The 26,882-nt window shown below is 38.3% G+C and overlaps 1 protein-coding gene, 1 long non-coding RNA gene and 1 other non-coding gene across 3 annotated transcripts in view; 2 read left to right on the top strand and 1 right to left on the bottom strand.

The window, feature by feature from the left end:
- The first annotated feature begins 624 nt into the window (after positions 1 to 624).
- On the top strand, positions 625 to 7,596 carry LOC133230367 (uncharacterized). Its single transcript, XR_009730826.1, has 2 exons — positions 625 to 3,268; positions 7,477 to 7,596. It is a non-coding gene; the product is annotated as an uncharacterized LOC133230367 (long non-coding RNA).
- The window catches only part of SNTB2 (syntrophin beta 2), a 71,237-nt gene continuing 46,209 nt past the window's right edge, over positions 1,855 to 26,882 (bottom strand). Inside the window, exons 4-7 of the mRNA XM_061387726.1 lie at positions 20,271 to 20,413; positions 13,825 to 14,021; positions 10,620 to 10,804; positions 1,855 to 8,920 (exon numbers count right to left, since the gene is read on the bottom strand). Of these exons, the coding sequence (XP_061243710.1) occupies positions 8,828 to 8,920; positions 10,620 to 10,804; positions 13,825 to 14,021; positions 20,271 to 20,413 (618 nt within the window). The 3' untranslated portion in view covers positions 1,855 to 8,827. The remainder of the gene's footprint in view (positions 8,921 to 10,619; positions 10,805 to 13,824; positions 14,022 to 20,270; positions 20,414 to 26,882) is intronic.
- TRNAE-UUC (transfer RNA glutamic acid (anticodon UUC)) lies at positions 15,497 to 15,568 on the top strand. Its single transcript has one exon. It is a non-coding gene; the product is annotated as a tRNA-Glu (tRNA).

Raw genomic sequence — 26,882 nt, 5'->3', positions numbered from 1 at the left:
TGTCTTGTAAATACATTCACTTGTACCATTTAAGATTCCACTTATAAGTAGTTATAAGTAGTATATCTGTCTTTCTCTTTCTGACTTCACTTTGTATGATCATCTCTGTTGTTGTTGTAGTATAGTCTATAAGTTGTGTTTGACTCTTTTGTGACCTCATGAACTGTAGCCCTCTAGGCTTCTCTGTCCGTGGGGTTTTCCCGGCAAGAATACTGGAGTGGGTTGACATTTCCTCCTCCAGGGGATCTTCCCGACCCAGGGATCAAACCCTCGTTTTCAGCATTGTGGGTGGATTCTTTACTACTGAGTCACCTGGAAGGTACATGATCATCTCTAGGTCCATCAGCTTCATCCATTTTACTGCAAATGGTATTATGTCATTCTTTTTTATGGATGAGTAGTATTTTATTGTATATATGTACCACATCTTCTTTATCCATTCCTCTGTCAACAGCCATTTAGGTTGATTCCATGACTTGGTTATTGTGAACAGTGCTGCTATGAATATTGGGGTGCACGTATCTTTTCAAATTACAGTTTTCATCTTTTCTGGATATATGCCCAGGAGTGGGATTGCTGGATCATATGGTAAATCTATAATTTTTTTTTAAGGAACCTTCACACTGTCCTCTACAGTGGCTGCATAATTTGTTCTTTCTCACACAGCACTTTACTATATTGGGTTCTGATTACGCTGAGAATGTGACATTTGTTGTAAACCCAAGCTTGGACCAGTAAGTCAACTCTGCTTAGCCCATACAACTTCATAAAATCAGACTGGCTCATGCAAGGAATGGGTTCTGAGCAATTTGTTAAGGAGCTTCTTGGTTGACAGCAAGAACCGTGTGGGGAGGAGGAATAAAAACAAGGTTTAGGTTTGTAACATTTTGGAGAGGTAGGGCCAGGGCAAAATTATGCTGAGATATCACATAAAGTGATTGATACCAAAATAAATAGAGCACTGAGCTCCTAGCAAGATTCCTGAGAAACTCTCACCTCACTTTGCTCTGTGCAACTGAATGTATGATAAAGCTCAGATTGATCCAGTGACTAAGTTCCCATCACACAGATGGTCAGTGGTAGAACTAAAACAAAAACTAAGTTTTTAAGAGTTTGGAGTTGCCCTAAATCTGTTTAAAAATGGCATCAGAAGAGGCTAAGATGTGACAACCAAACACATGTGATACGGGATAAGATCCTGTGCCGGGAAGGAAATGGAGACATTCATTGTTGGGAAGACTGGCACCATTAAATGGGGTCTGTAGATGGGTGGCAGCGCTGAAGCAAAGTTCACTTCCTGATTGGGAGGGCTGTAGGGTGGCAGTACAGGAGAGTGTCCCTGTGTTTGCAAAGTACACACTAGAGAATTTAAGGGTGATGGGCATCATGTCAGAAAAAGAGGACAGGGTAATGCAACAAATGTGGCAAAATGTTAACAATCAGGAAATTTGGGTGATGGGGATGCAGTTATTTGTTTTTTTTTTTTTAAAGATTTACTTATTTTTGGCTGCACTGGGACTTCATTGCTGCACTTGGGCTTTCTCATGTTGTGGTGTGCAGGCTTCTCATTGCAGTGGCTTCTCTCGTTGCAGAACAAGGCTCTAGGCACATGGGCTTCAGTTGTTGTGGTGCATGGGCTCAGTAATTCCGGCTCATGGGCTCAAGAGCACATGATCAGTAGTTGTGTTGCCCTGGCATGTGGGATCTTCCCGGGTCAGGGATCGAACCTGTGTCTCCTGCATTAGCAGGTGGATTCTTTATCACTGAGCCACCAGGGAAGCCCCTTTGTACTGTTCTTAAAACTTTCCTGTAAGTTTGAAACTATTTTAATATTAAAAAGTGAAAAAACAAGTCTAAAAGCAATTCTTTTATTTACAGTATAAAGGTTACAAAGGTATATATGTATTTATATATATAATACCCTTAAGTTACAAACTTCATTGTAATGTACAATGCTCTATGTTGATGTGCAACTCAAGGGAAAGTGTTGTCTATGCATTATACTTACAGAGTACACATAAAGCTTTTTCATTATTAAGAACAAAAATACTGCCCTGTTTTACACCATGGGTTTTGATTTGGTAGTCTGGTAATGCCAGAAGACTTGAGACCTAAATTTTAAACAATACTTAAAAAGAAGTCTTGTTGAAATGCAGGATTCCAAAAGGAAGGAAAAACCAGAATATCACATACTTTTAACTCCTTGTAGAAGTGTTATCTTAGCTTTCTAGGTCTTAATACTTAAAAAAACGAGAGTTGTGTGGGACAGAATACATACAAAAGAGTATAATCAGAGTTTGCACAGATCAGTCAAAACAGGCCTTTATAGGTGGTGTTTTGCCACATTAGTTTCTAAAAGACCTTGGGTCTGATACCACAAAGGAAACAGATTCTTTGGGTACCCAAGTCTTATCACACTGAACCCATCAGTGTTACAGTGTTACCCAGACTTTAAAACATAACACTGGAGTCCAAACTAGAGAAAAACAATCGGAAATTGGTTCTTATGATAGAGAAGATTTGGTTTAAAGTATGAAGAGTGTCATCAAGATTGATGACTGTGCCAAACCCCAAACTTGTAGTTTAAATCACTTCTTTTCCTCTAAATTCTATTAATTCACAAAATAAGAGGTGAGAAAATGTAACTGACACCCACCTGAACAGGACTGAGATAGATGGAAAGAACTTCTTCCAACCTAGGCAGAACAGACATTCACACAATACATGCTGGTTCCAACAGAATCATTAGCACCTGATTGTCAAAGGGGGTGGTACAAAGTGAAGACCAAGACATTATAGGGATGACCTAAATTCTGTGCACAACTACAGGACACTGAAAAGCGTGGAGAAGGAGCCCAGGAGACTGTGTTCCCTATGCTGTTCCAGTCACTAACATTTCAGCGCCTTTCTGGGCATGACAAAGGCTGTGGCCGAAAGGCTGCCTCTAGTGATAGATGGGAAGCAGCCTGGATAGAAAGGGACTGACATTGAAGGAAAAAATGGAAAAACTCATGCAACCTCCCTTATTCTTGTAAGGTGCCCTTTTTACTGAGTTTGAATGCCCAAGTGTTCTAGATTAAGTGAAATTTTGCTAAGTTTTAAATATCTTCATTATTTTGATTTCTCAGATGAAGCAACAGCCTATCTACCACATGTAAGGAGTTTGAGCAAATGAGATGTTTAAAGGCTGTAAGTGTGGAAATGATTGGATCAGCAGAATCTACAAAGGGGAGTAGATAAAATATACCTTGATCTCTTCTGTTGATAGGTAAGTATTTCTTTAAAAAGACTTTCTCATTGATCCACTTAGGGCAATAGAGCTTACTTTTAGTTGTGATTTGCCTTACTAAGAATATTCTACACTATTCTCCTTCCCAAACTTAAGTCTGATTTTGCATTAAGTAAAAAAAAAAAAAAGATGCATGATGAAAAGACCAACCTTCTTAAATGTGCTTGGAGTTCTTTCATGCTGGCATGGACCAATGACTGACCATCCTTTTAAACACTTTCCAGTTTGCCAGGTGAGCAGAACTGGAGGTTTACTTTGGTAAAAATATGGGGTGGTTAATGACTTAACCTCTGACTGATAAATAGATGGCATGGTATGACTGAGAAAAAATGGATGAGGTGTTGCTTGAGGGCAGGAATTTTCATTTGGACCCTTCAGAGTGCCTGTGAAGAACTGCACATGAATAAATGCTTATTAGATGAAAGAATCCATGAATTAATATATAATTAACTAGATTTGTCATTTCAAAAATTTCTCTAGGGCCCCAAAGAACCTTTTGTCTATCCATTAGGGACTTCTGTCACCTTAGAAGAGGTGATAATCAGGCTCCAAGGGTCTATATGGGACTAGGATAAAGACGGACTCAGAAAATTTTGCATTTGTGTCAATGGCATGGAGCTAAGATTATTATTAAACTGAGCAAAGTACTTCCAGGACTCAGAAGTTAGAAATATACCAGAATACCTAATTTTACAATAAAATGAAGTATCATTTCTCTGTTACATCTTTTTAGTTTCAACCAATCTATTTTGTGGCAATCCAAAGATTACAGGTCATATGATAGGCTTTTGTTGAATACAATCAAATGTTCATTGGAGAGCAAGCAATAAATGGCATATTTGTGCATTATATCAAGGGCAGATTTACTTTTAAAACCAGAATAAGCTTTGGTTCAGTCAGCTAAAGTGGAAAGTAAGAACAAAGGTGACAAGAAATTCAGCTCAAGTTGATAAAAGAAGAAATCTTGTTAAGATACTTTTTAAAGTTAATACATAGCAACCATTCTTCCAGTTGGCAGTTTAGCTAGTGTTGAAGAGACAGATGTGTTCTATGTGTCTATTAATTGTACCTTAACTGGAAATTACTGATCTGCTAGAAGTATGTTTGTGTGTGTGTGTGCTTTAGGGAAAGGGTTTCAAATCAACCACCTATGTAGTCTATTACTAGTGTAAAATAAATTTCACTTAATATCATTTACCATAGAAGTAGCTATATTGCTCAAAAACACATAATCCTGATATACAGCATAATTATTTTAGAATTGTCTGTCATCACACATTTAATGAGTGTCTCCATGCCCAGCACAGTGAAACATATAGCTTAAAAAGGTGGGCAGGGGTGGGAGGACTGCTGCTGTCAGTTTTTAAAGACAGTATGCATAACAAAATAATTCTAGATCACCAAGCAATTAAAGTAGGGACATAGAATGGTAGAAAATGGCAGATTCCTCTACTTCGATCTAATGGAGGGAAAAAAGCCATGATAAGAATTCATATTTAAATGAAAGATATTTCCAATAGGATGTAGTACCACTTGGCATGTAATATATCTGATAGACATCGGTAAAACAAATGAATATGACTATAATCAAATACAACTTAAAGTTTAAGCAGAATCCCAAGTCAGTCTCTCTTCCTTACACAGATATGCAGATCTCAGTATGCTTTGAGACAAAAGAGATCTAGCATTTTACTTCTTCATTGGATATTGGGGGGAAAAAAATGACCTTTGGCTTTCTAACCAGCCATTTCATTCACGGCATCAATAGTGGATGGCAGTGACATGGAAATGTATGCTGGATATTTGGATGGTTTAAATATTATGTACAATCAATAGCTTATAACCAGTGAAAATAATAACATAATTCAGCGTGTCTAAGATACAAGAAAGAAAAAAAAAAAGGCAGAGAAAGTGCTTAAGTCTACAGGTCTTCCCTGAAAACTTCAAAAATGTTTATAACTTTTTAAGTAGGTAGGGCTTTTAATAGATTTTGCATAGCAGCTTACAATTTGAATTTAAAAATATGGATATAAATTAAACAAGAAGACTGGAGGTTCTCTCAAAATTAAAAACAATCCATTATAACTTTTTCTCAAAAGTGAACACACTTTTGTCCATCAAAACCATTTACAGTGAAATGTAGTCTTGTCCAGATTCCACACAGCTTATATTTTTTTTAAAGAGTAAATTTTGGTTTATTAGCTAAGTGCATGTAATCAGCTGAAAAAAGCTTTGTTACCATTCTGTTAGGATGATAAATTAAGAGAATAATCAGTAACAACTTTAATTATTTGTTGGTCAAAGAGATTTTTCCACTTATAAAAATATAGGAAATAAACACTTTGATCTCACCTGCATGCAATAATTTTCAGTAACTTTGAGTACAGATGACAGGAACAGGCACTATCAGACTTCGCCTAGCCTAAAAGGTGCTAAAACATGGCTTTAAAATAGGCAAATGACCTTCAAAGTAATATTTTTTATTCCTGTACATGTCCCAATATTTAATCTGAAACTTTTCTAGGTAGGTGAGTTTACAGTTATGACTACCTAATAAATACTGTATAAACATACATTAAAGTATTTCTTCATATAAAAAATCAGATACTAATTTCCAGGTAAGGTTTGTTTGAAGACTTGAGGAAAGGACTCACATTTTCCAGAAAAAGTATAATTGAGCCTTTTCTTCCTTTCCTTTTTTTTTATTTTTGGAGAGGGAGGGGAGAAGTTTTAGAGAATGAAGAGGAGGAAAGCTCACACCCCAGCTGGCTGCTTGTAGGCATCTGTGTGGAATGTGGAGAAGACGTCTACACCCTCAGGTGGGTCCCGAGGACACAGGACGGGTCCATCAGAATGAGGGATGCTACTCTGCGGCTCCCTTCCACTTGACACAGGGAAGCCCACCACATCCTCAACAGTCTTCCTAGTTCAAAATGAAAGAGAAATGAAAAGCCAGCTGTTCTAGAAAAGAGGTGAAATATCAAAACTGCCCATCTGCAGTTACTATTTGAAGATAATTTGCCACATTTTGGCATCTTGATACAAAATACCTATTTACCAAGGCTGTCTCATTGATAAAAAGCACTTCATTTGTGGTATGAGAGTCCCACAAACATACTTACTTGAAGAACAACCTGGTTACCCATGATTGGAAAGCTGCTGACATTTGTTAAACAAGCAGCTGAAGGGCTCTTGCTCGTGTGGGTGCTTGTGGTCAAAGGAAACCCCCCATACACTTTCATTTCGCATCAAGACTCAAAAGATGTTAAGAAACCCTAGGGATCTTGGTGCTGTGACAGTTAAAGCTTGAGCAAATGAGCCGAAATGCACACAATGCCTTACCTCTCCTGCCCACATTTAAATCACCTCTTTAATAGATCTTTTTCATATAAGGAATGAGCAGTGTGGCTCAGAAGTTCCCCCAGAAAAAATTCTCAGTGTCTTATTAGCCTTTCATACTAACACAGAAAACCTCACCAAATGGCTTTGCTGCGAAGTCTATGACTGTATTGTTCAACTTCTCAGATTAATAATACTCTTACTGCAAAAAGCGTCTAAGCTCACTTATCTGAGGGTATTGTGTGTTGACATTCTGCTTGTGGAAATCTTAGCTGGATCTTCAAGATATTTTCTTTCTTCTCTGACTTGCAACATATCCCAGATGGAACCAAACTTAGATTTATGAAATTTCAAAACATAAGAAAAGCTCTTAAAAGTTATATTCTAGCCTAAATTTTAATTTCCAGTTTTAAGTAGAACATTTTGGGGACTGGAGTTGGGAGAAGAACTGACTTATGGGGCGGGGGAAGACAATGAGTTTACAAAGTCTAATTTGAACCATCTCTGCTCATTGGTCTGCTCTATGTCCTCCTGTCTATAGGTTTGTCTGCACTCAAACCAAATAGCTCTTTGCAAATAGTACATCTGTGGGTGTTTTTTTTTTCTCTTCTTTCTTATCTTTGGATTGCTATCCTCCAACACCCTCCATAGTACATACATCCTCTATGGCATTCCTGATGACTCTAGTAAATGAGAACTATTCCTAGACCCTTCCAAAGAGAGCACAGAGGACAGCCAAGTCAATGCTATCTTTTCTTTTGGATCTGGGGACTGTACTAACCTTGACATTTTATATAGCTATTATACTGTTGCAAATGGTTTCAGATATATACCTCCTTCATAATTAGGAAAAAGAAGCTGAATGCGATTCTCCAGTACCGCAGAACCAGCACCTTCGCTGCTGCTGTGGTCTTCCAATGACACATCTGGTGATGCTGAGCGAAGCCCAGGTAGCTGTTCCATGATCTCGTTGCCCTGCCCACTGCAGGAGGCATCACTGAGCCAGCAATGAGTGAGCAGTGCTGACGGATGCCACTCTGCTGCCCCAGAGGGAGAGAGCCTGGGCTTGGATCCTGCCTGGGCTCACACAGCCCAAAGCGACGTGACACGATGTTTGCGCGGAAGGTGTGCTGGCTTCACTGATGTGTACTCTTTAAAACAAGCTGGCTCTACAGGATTTATCTTGCTTCAAAAGATCTACCAGGAAAAGATACCACACTAAGGAAACCCACCTCAAAGACTGTTCCTCAAAATTAGAATAGATGACTTCCCTGGAATGGCAGTGATATCCAGTTATTCAAACAGTGACTAATAAAGCTCCATTAACCCTCACCAAAGGCACATCTGGTCAGCAATAAAAAATGGCTTCAGCTAAAATGAGGATTTTCTTTTAAAAGAAATCTCATCCCCTGGCTCCTACCAAAGAGAAAAATCAGAAAATCCTAAAACAAGCAAAACTTTGCTTTCAGAGCAGTGGTTACCAACTTGCTCTTCAAGTTGGTCACTACTAGAAAGGGAGTGGAAAGCAAGGCAAATCAAATCTCCTAAGTTCTAAGTCCTAAAGTGAGCACTTAGGTGTGACAAAGCCAGTGATGTGGCGGGATGTGATGGTCAGGGTGGGGTACAGGGAGAGCCAGGACATGTGAAGAACCCTTTGGTGATGCAATTCAAGGACTTCCAAGGGTAGGAGGAGTAAATAAGGACAGTAAATTCCAACCAAATGTCTAACCTACACAGAGTGACCAAGAAGCCCAGGCTGCTGCAAACTAGCACCTGTGAAGGGATGGTTGTTCTAAGTAAGTGGTCAAGGTTAAGCCTGAAATAAATTCTACTGGAAGGAGGAGGAGAAGAAAACTTAGATGTTTGATTACGCTCAAAATGAAAAAGAATGAGCCACCCTTCTTAGCAAGGGAAATAAACCTAATTACTTAGAAACCACATTAGGAGACTAGACAATAAATTAACAGATTCATTTTGGAGCTTATTAGAGTTCTAGAATTTCTGGCCAAGGTAGCTTGTAAAAGGCAAGCTCTTCTTTAAACACGGTTACATTTCAGCAGTGATTTGCAGGTCCTTGTCAAGGCACTGTGCTGGAGGAGAGAGCAAAGAGCTTTCTTTTTGTGCTTTTTTTTTTTTTTTTGAGGTGTAAATACTTCTTATGACATTCAAGGCTCTTTAACTGATTTTTTTTTTTGCTGCTCATACAAGCAGTCCCATGCGAGTGACTTTGGCCGACAAGAATGTGTGCAACACAAATACAATCGGCTTCGGACAGGAGTGCAGGTCCATGGTCTGTGGAGAAAGGACATTAATTATCACTACTATATAGAGATGCTTTAATACACAAACGTGCAAAGTAAACAAATTTGAACATGATATTCTACTTAAAAAAAAAAGATTTATTCATTAAGTTTTTGCCTGTGCTGGGTCTTTGCTTCTTGGAGAAGGAAAACTTTCTCTGGTTGTGGCGAATGGGGGCTACCCATCCTTGTGGCGCTTGGGCTTCTCATTTCGGTGGCTTCTCTTATTGCAGAGCATGGGCGAAAGAGAGCTTGGGCGAAAGAGAGCTTGGGCTTCAGCAGTCATAGCTCGCAGGCCCTAGAGTGCTGGCTCAGTAATTGTGGTACACAGGCTTAGTTGGTCCCTGGCATGTGGGATCTTCCTGGACCAGGAATTGAACCTGTGTCCCTTGCATTGCAAGGTGGATTCTTAACCATTGGATCACCAGGGAAACTACTTTTTTATGTTCTACTTTTTAAAAAGAACTTGGGTAAAGGATGTGCCAGATTTATGGCCACACTTGGGCAATTAGAGCTGCAAATGGAAATATACTCAGAAGTAAGGCTATCCCATGGCATAATTAAACACTAGCCTGAGAGTTCACATCCACAATTAGGACACTATTAGTGGTGTACTAGCTTCCACCATGCCAGGTAGGAAGAACTTAAAAGTAGAAGAGGTAAAGAAAAGAGGAATATCCTATATGGAAACCAGTAACTGTAAGTATATTTCCCACAGGGAATCAGTGAATGCAGCTGAAGTGTGATCATCTATTAAGATTTTTGACACCCCTTATCAGTTTGTGGTGGGAATGGCAAATCTTGAAGCTAGTTGGGAGGGCTAGCTATACCTTCCTAAGCTCAGGCCTCTAATTTGGACAGCTGACATCTGATGAACAGGCTTCAACAGGCTTTTGAAGTCCATGGCTATCCATAGTTTCCTAAAGGTTCATCATTTAAAAGATTACTAGTCACAGTTTTCTCATTTGGAGTTTGAACTATATTATTCCCAAGATCTCTGTTAGTTCTAAAACTTCAAGATTCTGTTTTCCAAATTTATACCTGTTGTGACTATATCAATAGACATAAGATTTCACATGTAAGATAAAACTTGAACTACTGGCTCAATACCATAAGACATAGAGGCATGACTTTTTGAGTCCTTTATCATAATTTCTGGTTTCTGAAGTACCCTCGACACACTTCTCTTGTTCTCCAAGGGGACTCAAGAATTCCTGTGGGTATTTCCTTTAAAGGACAAGGAATTCAAAACAGATGATGGGTGTATGGACATATATTTGCATTTTTTTTTCTGACTAGCAGAATTTCTATAGCAACTAAGTCACTATTACTTTTAATTCTTATCCCAACAAATTGCTGATAACAGCAATGGATAGAACTCATTTATTAAAGTGTGCCAGGTTTAGTATTTTATATCTTACATTTGACAAAAGCCTGTTTCTTATAAGGTTATCTAATTTTTCTTGCTGATATTCAAACAAAACTTTAAAAAGGCAATGATTCCCTAATGTGGGGAAAACACAAAAAACCCCAAAGCCAAACCCATGCATCTTTGAAACGTGAAGAAGAATTTCCTTGGCTTCAAATGGAATATTAGATGGTAAGTCCATAATTTTCTATAACAAGAGGTAAGAAATGATAAGAAAGAGAATACCTATTAGAATAAACATGTTTTTCAGAAACATGCTTACCAGTTCTCCTTCGGGACCACCAAAATCCAGATACAGATTTCTGATGCCATCATCAGCAGACATTTTCAGCCTTTCGAAGGGGTAGCGGTATAAGATACTACTGGAGCCTCCATTTTCCCTGGAGATAGTGAACCCACTTTCATAGTGGATGGTGAGTTTCACCTCTTGGCCATTTAATGTGCAGCCTATTGAAGACAAGCAACAGACATCACTGATGAAGTTTCTACTTCAGTTACGAGAGTGACAAAGGCTTCTTCTGACTTCAAACAAGGGAAAAGGGAAAAGAAGCTTTCTGAGAATATGTGATACCTAACCTATTTGGAATGTCCTGAAGTGAATTCTGTTTTGGTCACTCAAGTCAACATCTTGATTGCGATGAGGAAGAAATTACCATAACTTTACTTGACATCTGATCTGATTCAGTTCAATTCAGTGAGTATCAACTGAACACTGTGTGGACAGGAGGCTGTGTGTGGTGCTGGAGAAGTAAGAGGCATGGTCTCTGCTCTCAAGACCTCATAAGTGACAGGCGTAGACGTGAAATCCCTAACTGCTTAAGGTAAAGGGTATAGAATAGGACTAAATACCAAACTCAATAAGGCCCAAGTTGAGGAATGGTTTCCTGGAGGAATGGGACTTGAGAAAGGCCCAAAAATGTGGTCAAACCTGACAGGCAGTGAGGAGTAGGAAGAAGGTTTCGAGTGCACAAGGAGGAACAGCCAAATGAGAAAAGGCAGAGACACCTTTCAGGGGCAGTAACATGGTTGGTAGTTGGGAAGTCACGCTGTCAGTCCTACCAAAGATAAAATTCGAAAAGATACGTCTGAATTGATGGGACCAAAAGAACTGATCATCAAGACTGGCAAATGTCTCCTGTCAAGACTGGTGAAGTCCAAGTTTCACCAACATTTAAGCTGTTTTATTGTTAGTACAGGGGCTACTGGTGAGAGGCCCTATGCCCCATAGGAATTAACACAGTCCTCTGAGAGCCGAGTTCATCATCACTCAAAGGGCCAGAGCCGAGAGAGGAAGAATGCTGTGAGCAGGAAGAATGGTTCCCAAACAAGCAAGTCCTCATACTTAGACCAATGTATCCTCTCACTGGACATGAAAAACATGCAGTCAAGGCAGCTGGCATGTTCAAGAAATAAGGAAAAGGAATAACTCACAGAGGAGAGTTTTGCACAATGAACTCTGAATATTAATTACTTCAGAAAAGGAGCCAACAATTTAACAGAAGAAAGTGGTAACATGCATCTGAAGGACATGCTGGCTTATTTATGTCTGTGTATACATGTGTATGTGCACACCAAGCACACACATCCTATTAAAGGTGTAACAGACTAAGCGCCTGCACCACGCATGAGGACATGCACACACGCACATTTTAAAGAAATCCTGGTTCTTGCAGAGTGATTTGCTTTCAGCCAGTTTAGTATGTCTGGAAAGCTCTAAATACAGAATAAGTGATTAATAAGTATATCAATTGACTTGAACTGTGGAAATGAAAAGTATTACCAAGGTAAAATATTGAAGTAGAGCTGTGAATGAGAACAAAAAAATTCTAAATTACCAAAAAACAAGTTTCTTTTGTCCATTTAAAAATATCAGGAACCAGGTGGTCCTTATTTTCTCTCTATTCAAGCCATTTGTATTTAAACAATTGTGAGCCAAAGACTGAATAGATTTTGCTTTCCTGTAATACGAAGTTTACAGACACCAAAGGAACAACACGAAACTAAAAAATGTTCAAAAGCCACATTGTACTCTGTTTTGGGAAGCGTATCTCTCCAGATACTTGAAGATATGGTGACCCTATGTGCCAGTACCAGACCCCTGGGACTCCACACAAGGACACAGGGCATCCAGCCTGTCCAACTGAAGACTTCTCCATCCCAGAAATCACATTCTGTGGCCAAGACAAAAACCAGAGCCCCAGAGTCCTTAATGTAGTGACCAATCACAACGGGTGGGAGACAGCAAGTGAGAAAGACAGTGCAGTGTGGTGACTTTGGTCAAAATCCAAGGCGGGATCTAGTCATTGGTGTCATCGCTTGAACCATCGTTGTGGTTGTAAGGAAAATACAGAGCACGTCCTAAACAGCTGAAGAATTGTTACAACACTGAAAAAGCTGTCTGGTGTCACTGTTAGAAGATGGCCCATGGAAATGCTGCTCATGCAGTTCTAAAGCCATAGAGACCCCTCACTTTCCAAAAGCAACGGAAAGGAAGATAAATCACAAGACTTTCTGCTCTCAAACATTTTCTCTTTTTACATAAATCCTGTAAAACTAGGTTTAGGAAACAAAATTTAAGAAAACAGGAACAAAACTAAACCAACTTCCAGGCAAGATGTTCAAAGTAATTAAAACCATATTAGAAACTGTAATTGTGTCTTAATTTTGACAACTCTGTGTTCTCGTTAAAATGAAAAGCAATCTGGAAATATCTATACATAGCCTCTGTCTACAATGCGGGAGACCCGGGTTTGATCCCTGGGTTGGGAAGATCCCTTGGAGAAGGAAATGGCAATCCACTCCAGTACTATTGCCTGGAAAATCCCATGGACAGAGGAGCCTGGTAGGCTACAGTCCATGGGGTCGCAAAAAGTCGGACACAACTGAGTGACTTCACGTTCACGTTCAACCATATACACAGACACATATGAACCCATCCCTTCAAATTCATACAGACAAGCCACAAGAGGGCGCTCCAACAATGGAAAGAGACCACCAGGGTGACTTCCTTTAGATGCTCATTTCAGTACTTACTGGGCACACCTCTTCCAACTTTGCAACAGAAACCCCAATTCCAGATTCTTCGCTTTTCTACAGATATAAGCTCTTCCAGATGGTCGCACTTTTAAGGGTGTCTATCCATGTTCCAAGTCTTAACAAGAGGGTCAACACACCCAGTATTTAGTAAATGAGTCCTCACATTATTAAATATTTAAATAATGAAGAGTAAAACTGCCATGTTATGTTGTACAGAAACTGTTGTGAATGTGTTCAGAGTCACATAAAAAACTTACGAAAACTTTGCTACTGAAATAGAGAAACTGAGTTTCTTTCCATCATGATCACCTTCAGGTGTCTTATTTCAGAACATTTTTAAGTCTGGCACACAGGATAATGATTTTTACTTTAAAATAAAGAATGATAGTTCCATTTAATTACTGTTAGAAATGAAATGCCAGGATCTATACCTAGAGAGACTTCCTTGATCAACTCAGCAGCTGCATGGCAGCCCTGAACGAGTATTCGGGTCCAGGTGGACAGATCCCGATGTGTCTCCACCCTGAAGAGATGCATCTCGATGCCCTGCCGAGAGCCTGTCCTGGTGGCGAATGTCAGGTCAGATCCAAGGGAGGGTGAGCGACACCCAGAGCCAGAATGAACCAGCCTAGGACCACAAACACAGCAAAGTTCAAAAGTCATTAATGTACTGTCAGAGGACAATCTCAGCAATTTATGCTGATAAAAATGCAGAAAATTATAAACGTCATCAGCATTTTTTAGGTAAGTATATCTCAAAACAAGATTATAGTCTTTGACATAGATACTATTCTGTTTTCCCATAAAAATGACTCCTGGTGTCACAACCAGAACACTAGGTCAGATGGCCCAAGAACCCCAATTTCCCATTTGCTTTTTCATGCTCCCATGAAAGGCTGTACTGTGCTTAGTCACTCGGTCGTGTCCACCTCTTTACAATGCCACTAGGGAAGCCCTCCCAAGAGGCTAGGCATGTCAAAAAAAAAAAAAAAAGACTCAATTTTGATTAAGAAATAAGCTACAAACATGCATATCCTCCCCCACTGTCAGTATCACCAGAATGGTAATTTTTTACCAAGGATAAATGTATACCAATACATCATAATCAGTCAAAATCCAGGTTTGGACAAATATATCAATATAAAGACATACAGCCGTTATTATTATATACAGAGAATTTTCATTGCTCTGAAAATCCTCAGTATACTGCCTACTTATCCTCTCTCTCCCTGGGCAACATCTGATCTTTTTATTGTCTCTTGGAGAATGTCAGATCTACAGCAGAAAATACACAAGTCCAGAATGTTCTATCATAACAGCTAATATGGCAATTCTCAAATATCTTTTTTTTTTTTTTTTGCCACACAATGCAGAACTTCCTTGACCAGGGATTGAACCCATGTACCCTGCAGTGGAAGCATGGAGTCTGAACCACTAGACCACTGGGGAAGTCCTCAAATACTTTTATATAAAAGCCCTATCAAAAAGGCTCAGAAGTCCAGCTGAAGAGGCTACTATAGGCCAAAGATAGACCATGATTTTTTTTTTTTTTTAAACTGACTGGTTCCTCAAAAAGTTAAACAGAGGTACCATATGTTCCAACAATTCCACTCCCAGGTACATACCCAAGAGAAATAAAAACATATATTAGAATAAAAATTTGTTCACAAATGTACACATCAGCATTATTCTTAATAGCCTAAAAGTGGAAATAGCTCAAATATCCATCAATTGATGAGTAGATAAAATGTGGTATGTATATACAATGGAATATTATTCAGTCATAAAAAAGAAACTTTGGAACTACTTGGCTACAGCTCTTGACTCTCATTCACTTAAAATATGACACTGCTGCTGCTGCTGCTGCTAAGTCGCTTCAGTCGTGTCCGACTCTGTGCGACCTCATAGATGGCAGCCCACCAGGCTCCCCCATCCCTGGGATTCTCCAGGCCTACCAGGCTCCTCCGTCCATGGGATTCTCCAGGCAAGAATACTGGAGTGGGTTGCCATTTCCTTCTCCAAAATATGACACTACTCTACTAAAAAAAAAACAAACAAAAAAATGATGTGACATCTTTTTACTTGAAAAAGAGTTCTAGGAATTCCCTGGCAGTCCAATGGGTAGGATTCAGCACTTTCACTGCTGTGGCCTGGGTTCAAATCCTGGCCAGGGAACTAAGATCCCATAGGCTGTGCAGCATGGCCCAAAAAAATCATCCTGGGGAGAAGCGTCAAATCAAGAATGAGACAGCAATGAAACAAAACAGAGAAGAGAAAAAACATGAGAAACATAAGCAAGAAAGAACCTTAGTTTCTACAATGTGTCCTACATATTCTGCCCTATGAGATGCTCCTAAGAATAGGGTTTCAAGGTCAAAGATAAGAAATGTGACATTCATGAACTAAAAAATATTTTCGGATAAAAGGGAAAGAGCAGAACATTGTCTAAGAAAGTATGACTGTTAAAGCATTTTAAAAATTCCTTCAACTAATAGTGAAAAGCTTCCCACAAAGAAAACCTTAATCCCAGATGGCTTTGCTGATGAATTCTATCAAAAATTTAAGAATCAGTACCAACTCTTTATAAAGTCTTCCAAAAAACAGAAGAGCAGGGAATACCTCCCAATTCTATGAGGCCAGTAACACCCTAATACCCAGACCAAAGACATCTCAAGAAAAGAAAAACCACAGACCAAGATAATTCATAAATAAAAGACACAAAAGTTCTCATCAAATTATTAGCAAATTGAATCTAGCAAAACCAAATAAGATTTATCTCAGAAGTACAAGGTTGGTTTAATATTCAAAATCAATATGGTAATTTATTTATAAATTGATTCAATTTAAAAATTGTTTTAAAATTGATTTATAAACTGATAAGTAAAACCATATAAATAGAATAAAGGACAGAACCTACAAGATCACTGTAACAGACATGGAAAAAACATTTCAACAAATCCAAAATCATTTAATTAAATCCAAAATTGAAAACACTCAACAAATGTGGAACAGAAGGGAACTTCCTCACTCAGATGAAGTGTACCTATATAAAAACCCATAGCTAACTTTGGGTTGTTTAGGGCTGAGGGAGAGGAAAATGAAGAGTGAATGCTAGTGGGTAAGGAGTTTCTTTTTGGGGTGATTCAAGTGTCCTAATATTGACTGTGGTAACTGCATAACTCTGTGAAAATATTAAAAAGCATTAAATTTTAGGGCTTCCTTGTTGGCTCAGTGGTAAAGAATCTGCCTGCCAATGCAGGAGATACAGGCTTGATCCCTGGTCCAGGAAGATCCCACATGCTGCAGAGCAACTAAAGCCATGTGCCACCACTACTGAGCCTGTGTTTTAGAGCTCAGAAGCTGCAGCTAGTAAGTCCATGTGCCGCAACTACAGAAGCCCATGCGCCTAGAGCCCGGGCTCCACATCTAGAGAAGCCATGGCAATGAGAAGCCCCATGCGCCACCTGCTCTTCGCACTGTATTTACTATATTAAGAAATACAGTATATTTACTATAATGAGAAATTAAAACTGATAAATCTTTAAAATATTAATTCATTTTAAAATAAAAATAACAAACCTATTAGGTGCTAATATAATAACATATTTTTATTAAAAATAATATTTTTCAAAATGAATGTGAAAACTGGCACTGTTTTAATTTTTTTCAAATCTCTTTCATATACAGCTTAATAAAAGACAGCTGAATTCTCTTATGTGTATCTGCATTCTGCCACAGTATGTAGCTGAAGTATACCCAGCCTCACACAGGTATGCAGTTGGACAAGGAAGGAGTCTTTTACCAGCTATTTCAGATAATTATGGCTATCTTTCTGTCCACCAAACCAAAAATCAACAAGTAGTTTCTTATAGGTTAGTTGCAAGGTAGGATCTGAAACCTTATCAATAAAGAAAGTTTTTATTTGTGCTAAGTTGCTCCAGTTGTATCTGACTCTGGGACCCCATGGACTGTAGACCTCCAGGCTCTTTTATCCATGGGATTTTCCAGGCAAGAATACTGGAATGGGTTGTCATGCCCTTCTCCAGGGGATCTTTCCAAGCCAGAGATCGAACCTACTTCTCCTGCATTTCAGGCAAATTCTTTACCACTGAGCCACCAGGAAACCCTCAATTATCTTGTTACATTAAAAAATCCAATGGTCTCTCTTGCAGTTTGAATAGATTTTTTTACCCTTGCATGATTTTGCAGCATCATGAATTGGTCATTTGGAATTTATTGACCATTGGAATTGGAATTTTCATTGAGTTATGCACATGTCCAAATGTTAAAAGCATTTTATTATATAAAAAAGTCACAGTTGGTAATATTGCCACTGATCTCATCACATAAGTCTTTAAGTACTAGGAAGCTGTCAAAATTTATAGTGAGAGACACAAGTTTTCCAGAATTCTAATTTTTTGTTTGAAAGATAGAAATTTTTAATTGTTAACAAATACCATCAGTGTTTTCTTTAAATGACAAATTCATTTTGAATTTTATTTTAGAAAGAATTAAAAGTCTGACAAATAACCCAAGTCTGAGTAGCCATAGTCTGTCAGTTTTTTTTTTTTTTTTAAAGGGAAAGTGGTGTTCCATTAAAAAAAAAAAAAACAAAAAAACAGCGAGTTCAGCTCACAAAAACCACACATGCTTTTCTTTGCAACAAACCATCACACCTCCATATGCAGCAGAAGTGAACTCTAAGCACTTCCCACATCATCTCACAGATTATCAACAAGATGAATACTCAAGGGCTGAGATTAAATAAAACTAGCAATTTTCTGCCTCAACAAAGGCATTTTGAGGTTAAATTGGCATGTTTTCTCCCTGAAAGGCCATACAGTTCGGTGCCAAGTGCCTTGATTCATGATAAGCAATTTTACCAAACTCAGTGCAAATGTCAACAGTGAGAAAAGCAAACAACATGTTAGTATTACTGTGAAAACAGTTTTGAACTTACAGACCCCCTGAAGAGGGTATCCCCAGAGATCCACAAAAGTATTATTTGAGAACCACCTCCCTGAGCTGATCCCTGTAGAACCAACATGCCAATTACACATTAACTACCTCAGCAAGAGTTAAACAAGTTTCAAAACTACTCCACATACAATCCAAGTAATACAGAGTGTGAGCAAAGTGTCAGGGTGTATTCCCCCATATTCAGTTTGATTGCTAATCTCAAATCAGACCTTAAAAAATATAAAGTCCAGGAGAATTTTTCCTACAGATTTGATTATGAAATATTTGGCAGAGGGAAACTAATTCAAACCAGCTGCTGGACTCTTGCTGCACAGCAGTTGGTTATAACACACTGTCAAAAGGGCCCCCTTAGTGGGAAGGCCCGATGAGCTCATGCAAAGGCAGTACAGCGGCTTTGGCCCCATAAATCCCATAAGCACACCACCACTCAATTTTCCACATTGTCAAGCAGCCATGCTTTCTCTGGATCTTTTTCCAAAGAAGGCATATAGGAAAAGACTACAAAATGCACATCCTGCAAAATCTACAGCACCTGTATCTAATTCTCTACCTGTATCGGGCACTTGGCTTTCACCTCAGGAAATGTGTCAAATGAAATAAGAAGAATAAAATAAAAATCCTCTTCATTTATCACTTTCATGTTTTACTTAATTCCCTGACCATCCCAAAATATCAACTATTAGATCAGCTTTGGTTTCTAAGAATCTGTAAATATGCAAGCCAATGTAAATAGTAACTCATGTTAATTTATATCACCCTAACAGTGTTCTTTGATTTTTGAACTATAATTAATTTATTTATTTATCAGAGACCATCTGCCTTTGCTATTGAATCATCAAGGCCCTTTCTGCAGGACCCTTATATCCTGAAGGAATTAAAGAGAGGACACCTTTTTAACTCTGAGGCTCAATAAATCCTTCATCTCTATTCTGTGATCTAAGGGCTACAGCTCTAAATTACAGAGAAACTTCTGAAAAGCTATGTGAAAATTATATTTTTAAAAAATAATGATATATGTAAGGGAACTTGGCAAATTGAAGGAAATCCTACATAACGTAGAAGTCTTCCTGTAATTTAAGAATTCTTTCCTCACATGAATCTTTGTCTCCTGAAAGCAGGAGCCCCTACACTGCTCCCCGTGGGACGTACTAGAGGACGCCATCATTTAGCCTTTTTGACTGCCAAGTACTTCTTTGTGGGGCTCCTTTTTAATGTGTAGTTTTTGAGTTGTATCAAAACTGGATTCTTTTTTAAGCCCAAATTAACACTGAATGTGAATATGTTTCCTAGTTTCACACTAGATAACTAGTGTCTGGTTATTTCTTAAGACATATTGGCCTCCAAATCTACACTTCTCCATTCTTTTCCTTCCAGCTCCCTACATCTGGCATACTAGAAACATCCTGTTGCTTCAGGTCAAATAAATGTTTACTTGATGGAATCAAATGTACTCTTATACTAGAAAGAGAAGTTGAAGAATATTTTGGCTAAGTTGTGTAGTTTATCCACAGTACCACATTCTGGTTTAAATGATTTCATCATTCGGTCAAAATGCTGCCACAATTTCAGTGGTTTTCTAGTCACAGTCAATAAGGGAAAGAAAACACCAAAACACAATTTATTTATTTTCATGAGTAAGCAAGTCTTGAGAAGAGCAGTTAGGGAGCTGCTTCGACAACTTAAAAAATACACACAAAAATACTAGTGACAGAAACCATATATTCTGAGCTAGGAGCTGCAAAAATGATCAATAGTGTTGTGAAAGACAAGTTTTTGTCTACATCATCTACATCGCTGCTTGAATGCTATTTTAGGCACCTAAAAGATAACAGAAGTCGTTTTAAAATTCCTTAGTAGATTCAGAGTAGGACAGATATTTTGTTGTCTTTAGTCTTACCTTGTGGCAACAAGAGGGTAGCTATGACATGGTGATGCCCAGGCATCCCTGGTCCATGGCATACAGTCATAAAGCAGCAGGTCCTTCTCAGTCACGGCCATGAGGACAGGTCTCCACTGCTGCCTTCCACCATCTAGCTTTGCCTGTTACAGAGGTGAGATCCAGAAAGTAGAGCTAACTATAATAATATGTAACCGTGAAAGTTCCTTCAGTGACCACCTAAGACAGTGGGTCTCCATTCTGCCTCCCCATCCTAACCCATGTGAGACAAAGGAAATGCCCCACAGATTCCTTCCCACTGGCAGGGCCTCTCCACTGGGAGGTGTGAAGTAGATTGTGTGTAGCTGGAGAAAGTGCTCCCTGAGTGAATTACACACATTTTCTGATGATATAACACAGTTTCTTTCCCCTACTCCACAATAACTGCTGCTGCTGCTGCTAAGTCGCTTCAGTCGTGTCCGACTCTGTGCGACCCCATAGACGGCAGCCCACCAGGCTCCCCGTCCCTGGGATTCTCCTGGCAAGAACATTGGAGTGGGTTGCCATTTCCTTCTCCAATGCATGAAAGTGAAAAGTGAAAGTGAAGTCGCTTAGTCGTGTCAACTAATTATCACCAATTCTAATTAAATACATAGCACTCAGTTCAAAATGGTAATGGTTTTTGTATATCTGATGTGGGAGTAACATCTTCTAAGTGCAAGACAGAAACTGTTACCAAGTCCGTATAATCTAAACATCAGTGTTTTTCAAATATTTTTGATCAAGACTTGCAATAAGAAATACATTTTACATTGCAACTCAACACATACATATAAATACTGAATTTTAAAATTTCCTAAAGAACCATAATTCCTATCCTTTGTACAATGCACTCTGATAATTTCTATTTTATCTTTTTAAAATGGCAAAATGACCAACTATGTTCTATTTTGGAAAACACTGATATAAACTACTGTCAAAGAGTTGCCCATTACAGTTCAGAAGTTTATGCTTCAGTTTCAAATGTACCATTGCATTTAATTGCATAAAGCTCAGTTATCTCTGTGATAGTTTAAAAACAAAGGAAAACAACCACTATTTATATATATTGTCAAGGATCCAAGGCCAAAAAGCAAAAGACTATGTTCAAGTAAAACCCTGGTATCATCAAAATGTTTGCCTTCCTAAGATGAGACCTTTGAGCAGGGAGTGCGTAACAACAGTATTTCAACCCTCAACTTTTCAGCTTGCTATCACTGACAGCTTCGAGATAAATTTAAATTGATGAATCACTTTTCTCTCACTTGTCTTCAGATCCACCTTTTATCTTCTCTTCCTTAATGACTTCTGAAGGTAATTTGAACATGTCAGAGCATTTTAAGAATACATCTATAATCTGAAAAGTGGCCTGAGTGGTTCATTTCTGTGCTGTAACATCTACACTGGGCCTCTATTCTTGCTAGAGCTATGACTGGATTACACGAGCGGGAAATGAATTCCAGCCAGTGAAGCTACCCATGTTCAACCACGTGCTGAAAGCCCAAAATAAATGACCCAACCCTGAGAATTCTAGCAAAATATGGGAGAAATAATTGATTCTTTCCTTAGTGGTGAACCTGAGTTTTCTAAGACTTTATACGTCTAGAGGTAAAGATTGTGATGTCTTTCTAAGATTTTATACGTCTAGGGGGAAAGACTAAGACTGTGATGTCTGGAGGGAAAGTATCAGCTGTAAAGAGGTTCTCTTGGATTCTTCAATTTTGGGGTCACAGATACTCCAAAGGGATTTCTAATTTATATGCACTACTAAGTCTTTGTCTCTGAGATTGTTATGGACAATGTTTCATAGGGAAAATAATATAAAAATCTATCTTCCCAAAGGGATAAAATGATAACCTGATTTTTTAAATTATAGGTTATAAGACAGATTGTGAATGCTAGGTCACAGTATATGCATTTAGAAAATCTGAATTAAATGTATTTCTTCCCAAAGAAGAGAAAGAAAAACTGCCAATGTCAATAGAAACAATATCCAATTTAAAGACAGAGAACTTGTGTTTTCAATAAACAATTTTTTAAAAAGTGTTTATTCTTTAGCTCTTTCAAGTCCTTCACTTTTGGAGAATATCTTTTCCCTCTTCTACTTAATCACTGGAGAAAAATGAAACCTCAGTTTCAGTCATTCTGTTTGCCTATCTGCCTTAACTTATAAGGGTACTGTTTGCCTTCACTGGAATCAGAATGCCGCCGGCTATATATAGCACGTGCTTTCAGTTGTGGTATCAGTACAAGCAGCCTTGGGGCTCAACTGCTGAGGTGGCTTTTTTCCCCTGCTATCGAGTTTTTGGCCAGAGAAAAAAAGGATACTAATGTTAGGGTCCTGCTTTGCTTGTGTTTCAACAACCACACAAGTGTACACCTGGCCAAACAACAGTCCTCTCCAAATTTTGTTTTTTAACAACTAGAGTTGAATAGCACTAAAGATGAAAAAATTAATCATAGTTATTATTCATTCCCTAAATCTCTTCATCCTACAAATCTTTTTAAGAGGTGATATATTTCTGTTCTTTATGCATTTTAGTATTACGATAGAAAATATAGAGCAAAAAATAAACTGTGCCATTAATTCTGATTTAGTGTATATGTTTCTAATTTGAATCTTTACACATTTTGAGAATAATGAGGGACAAAGTACAAACTGTGAAAACAAAGCTTTCTTTGGCTATCTTGGTTTTCCCATCAATACTCAAATGCCTAAAATACTTATTTTGTAGATAATATATGTCTCCACACTTGGTAGGCTTAAAGAAAATTACCTCTTAAGAATATATAGTTCTTAAAAAAAAAGAATATATAGTTCTTAAGAATATAAGAGGTATAGTTAGAATATAAGAATATAAAAGTTATAGTTATCAATCACATAAAAATCAGCATCAATAAAGAGATAAGTCCCTTGCACAGAAATTATTTATTAGTTATCAAACATCTATAGCCTAGGTTTTCCCTATTTTAGGCAAACTCAATTTATGATAATGTGAAATAACAAACAGATAAAGAAAGATCATTTAAAGTTAAATAAATAATCCTTCCTTAAGTTATCTGCCCCAAATGCCTATCTTTTCTAGGTACAACTAAAACAGTTTCATTTATGTGTATGCTTTTCAGGAGATATATCTATTGCTAAAAGAAATGCTTACCTATTTTAAAAAGATTACATGATCTGAAAACAGACTGGCCATTTTCATACTCATAGAATTAAATAATATTACAATTAAAGAAGGCTTTGGCATTTACCTAGTTTAACTTTATCAAATATGTAAGTTCATTATAAAATTCCTCTGAGAAACAATATCCAATCTTGCTTGAACACCTTATTCTAAGTGTATTTGATTTGGGTGACCGAAACTACTACTTGGAAAAAGTAAAAATCACGAACAGTTTAAAAACAGCACTTTGGATTAGTTCTGTAGTACCATTTTTTAAAGAACTTGAAACTATTCAACTTAGTATTATTTCCCAACCCTGAGCTTGTGTTCCTGGATAGTGTTTAATGACTTGTCTACTTGCTTTTTGCATGTATATATGTAGACAAAGGAAAAAATTACTGAATATCTACTATATACAAAGCATTAGGCTAAGTTCTCTGGGGCAAAAGATTTGAGAGAAGTGTGCTCCTGTCTCTGAAAAGCTCACAACTGAGTGGAGGAAACACACACATAAAATATAGTCTATCAAGGGCAGACTGTGATGAATTTATGGCTTTATTTTTTTCTCCTTTCTTCTGGTCTGTATGTAGCATAAACCAAATTAACTCCACTTTAAAGGTCTGGCAACTCTCATATATTGCTGGTGGGAATTTAAATTAGTTCAATCTTAATGGAAGGCAATTTGACAATATCTATCAAAATTATTGATACAAAGTGTTAGTCCTAGTGTTTGTGGTTGTGTGTGTTAGTCGCTTGGTCCTGTCCGATTCTTGGCGACCCACATGGACTGCAGCCTGCCAGGCTCCTCTGCCCATGGAATTCTCCAAGCAAGAATACTGGAGTGGGTTGCCGTTTCCTTCTCCAGGGGATCTTCCCAACCCAGGGATTGAACCTGGGTCTCCTGCATTGCAGGCAGATTTATTACCATCTGAGCCACCAGGGAAGCCCACTGATACAAATGCCTGTATCTTTTGTGGTAGTTTAAAAAGATGTCCACACATTCTTTACCATTCTTCCCTTTAAGAGCTGGAGCCCTGGGGTGTAGACTGGACTTAGTAATAACTCACTTCTAATGAAAAGAAGAGAGAAGAAGAGCCTAGGTCATAGCCACATAGGTATTGTATTGTCCATCTTGTTCTCTCTCTCAGATCACTTGCTCTGAGGGAAACCCACAGCTGTATCTTGAGGACACTCAGGCAATTTTGTGGAAAGGCCTACATGGCAAGGAGCTGAAGACTTCTGCCTACAAGCAGCAAGAAACTGAGACTTCCTGTCAACAGTGATATAGATGAATCATGTTGGAGGTGCACCTGCCAACCCATCAAGCCCTCAGATGACTGCCACCCTGGCTGACAGCCTGACTGCAACTTCCTGAAGGGTCCTGGGCCAGGACCACCCAGCTAAATGGCTACCAGATTCGCAATCCTTAGAAACTGTGGGACATAAGCGTTATTCCAAAAACACTAAGTCTTGGGGGTAATTTGCCTTATAGAGATAGGTTATTAATAAACCCTTTGAAACAGCACTTCTGAGATGTATCCTAATGTTAATGTTAAGTCGCTTGCTCAGTTGTGTCCAACTCTTTGCGACTCCGTGGACTATAGCCCACCAGGCTCCTCTGTCCATGGGATTCTCCAGGCAAGAATACTGGAGTGGGTTGCCATTTCCTTCTCCAAGGGATCTTCCCAAGCCAGGGATCAAACCCAGGTCTCTCGCATTGCAGGCAGACGTTTTAACCTCTAAGCCAGCAGGGAAGCCTGCTGATATACACATATTCAGTTCTATGAACTCTAATAATCAAAGCTCAGGAAATGATGCTAAAATTTTGGATAAATCCTTTTCTAACCAAAGTTTTACAACTTACTACCAGAAACTAAAGAACCAAAACATTCAGATAATGTGTGTTCTCTTGTTATCTGCTCTATCTGGATTCTGGAACCAAAGAGTTTGGACAGCACATGTGTGAAAGGACAAACCACAAGGTTATTCATTATAGCAAGGTTATTCATTCTTTGTAATGGCACAAGATTATGACGACAACACTGGAGGAAATGCTTACTTAACTACAGCCACACAATGAAAAACTATAAAGTTGTAAAAAAGAATGCTCCATATATTTTGATATAAAAAGATCTCCAGGATATATTGTTTCATGAAAAAAATCAGCAAAGTATTGATATAGTGTGCATAATATGCTTTCTTCTTTTATTAAAGAGAAAAAGAACATATTTCATATTTGCTTTTACCTGCATAAGAAGCTCTCAAAAGAGTCACTATAAAGGAATCAAAGTGATTATCTTTCTGGGGGCTGAGGGGTGGGAATTAGGTGGATGGGGAAGCAGAAGGAGGGTAAGACTTCACCTATTAACTTCTCATTTTAATCTTGGAACCTTGCGAAAGTATTTTTTTAAAGCATGAAGATTTCTAACATTGCCAAAAGCACAGAACAACTACCACTCCACTGAGTTTTTCAACCAGCATATAAAAACATAGAAACCATGATAAAATACTAAAACTTTCAAAGTCATTAAGTACTTATACCATGATTTTCATTAGTCTCTTCTGCTTATTCTAGTCATGCCTCCTAGAAATCATCACAGTACTAATTCTGTGTTCTAATTTATTAGAATCATTATTTGAAGTGTTCATAAAATTTCATGGCTGAAAATAAATAGATCAGTGGAGTCCAAAACTGATTCACCACACTATCACCTGGGGGAGTGAATGAGATTGCCAGGCCCCACCATCAGTCTACCAAATGGGGATTCCTGAGGGGGACCATGGGGAGCCAGACCCTGAAACTGTACTTAAAACAAAACAAAACAACAACACAAAGGAACAGAACCTTTATGGGCTGATACTGATGCAATCCCTACCCCCCTGGCACACATGAAGGAACTAGGGTGCAAAGATATAAAGGAACTTTTAAAAAGAAAACCAATGAAAAACAGAGTTAGCCCCTGAACACTCATCTCTGACTCCCTAACCCTGTTTGTTTTCAGCTCCCTCTGGCTCAGCTGACGGTGAAGGCCCCGAAAGAAAAAGGATGTGTTGTAACATCATGTACAACTTTTAGTCTCCCTTTTGTCAAACTTTGGATCTAAACTAACTAGGGTTATGTTCTTCCTTTCCTTTCACCCAACCTCTATTTAAGTTTTCTGGTTTCTTTCCATTTGTCAGTTGTAGAAGACAACTATACATGTGTTTAATAGCTTGTAAAATATTTTGTATATTTTAAACTTTTCCCAGATCAGGGTAGTAAGCCTGTTGTCTCTGAAACTCTGTCAATAGACTAGAGCAAGAACTGGGGAACTATGGCCCATGGGCCAAATACAGCCCACTTTCTGTTTCTGTAAATAAAGTTTTATTAAAGCACAGCCACATCTATTCATGTTCATGTTGTCTATGACTGTTTTGCTGCTATCAT

The sequence above is a fragment of the Bos javanicus genome, chromosome 18 (genome assembly GCF_032452875.1).
Source record: "Bos javanicus breed banteng chromosome 18, ARS-OSU_banteng_1.0, whole genome shotgun sequence".
NCBI lineage: Eukaryota > Metazoa > Chordata > Mammalia > Artiodactyla > Bovidae > Bos > Bos javanicus.
This window is presented reverse-complemented; position numbering and strand designations above follow the sequence as displayed.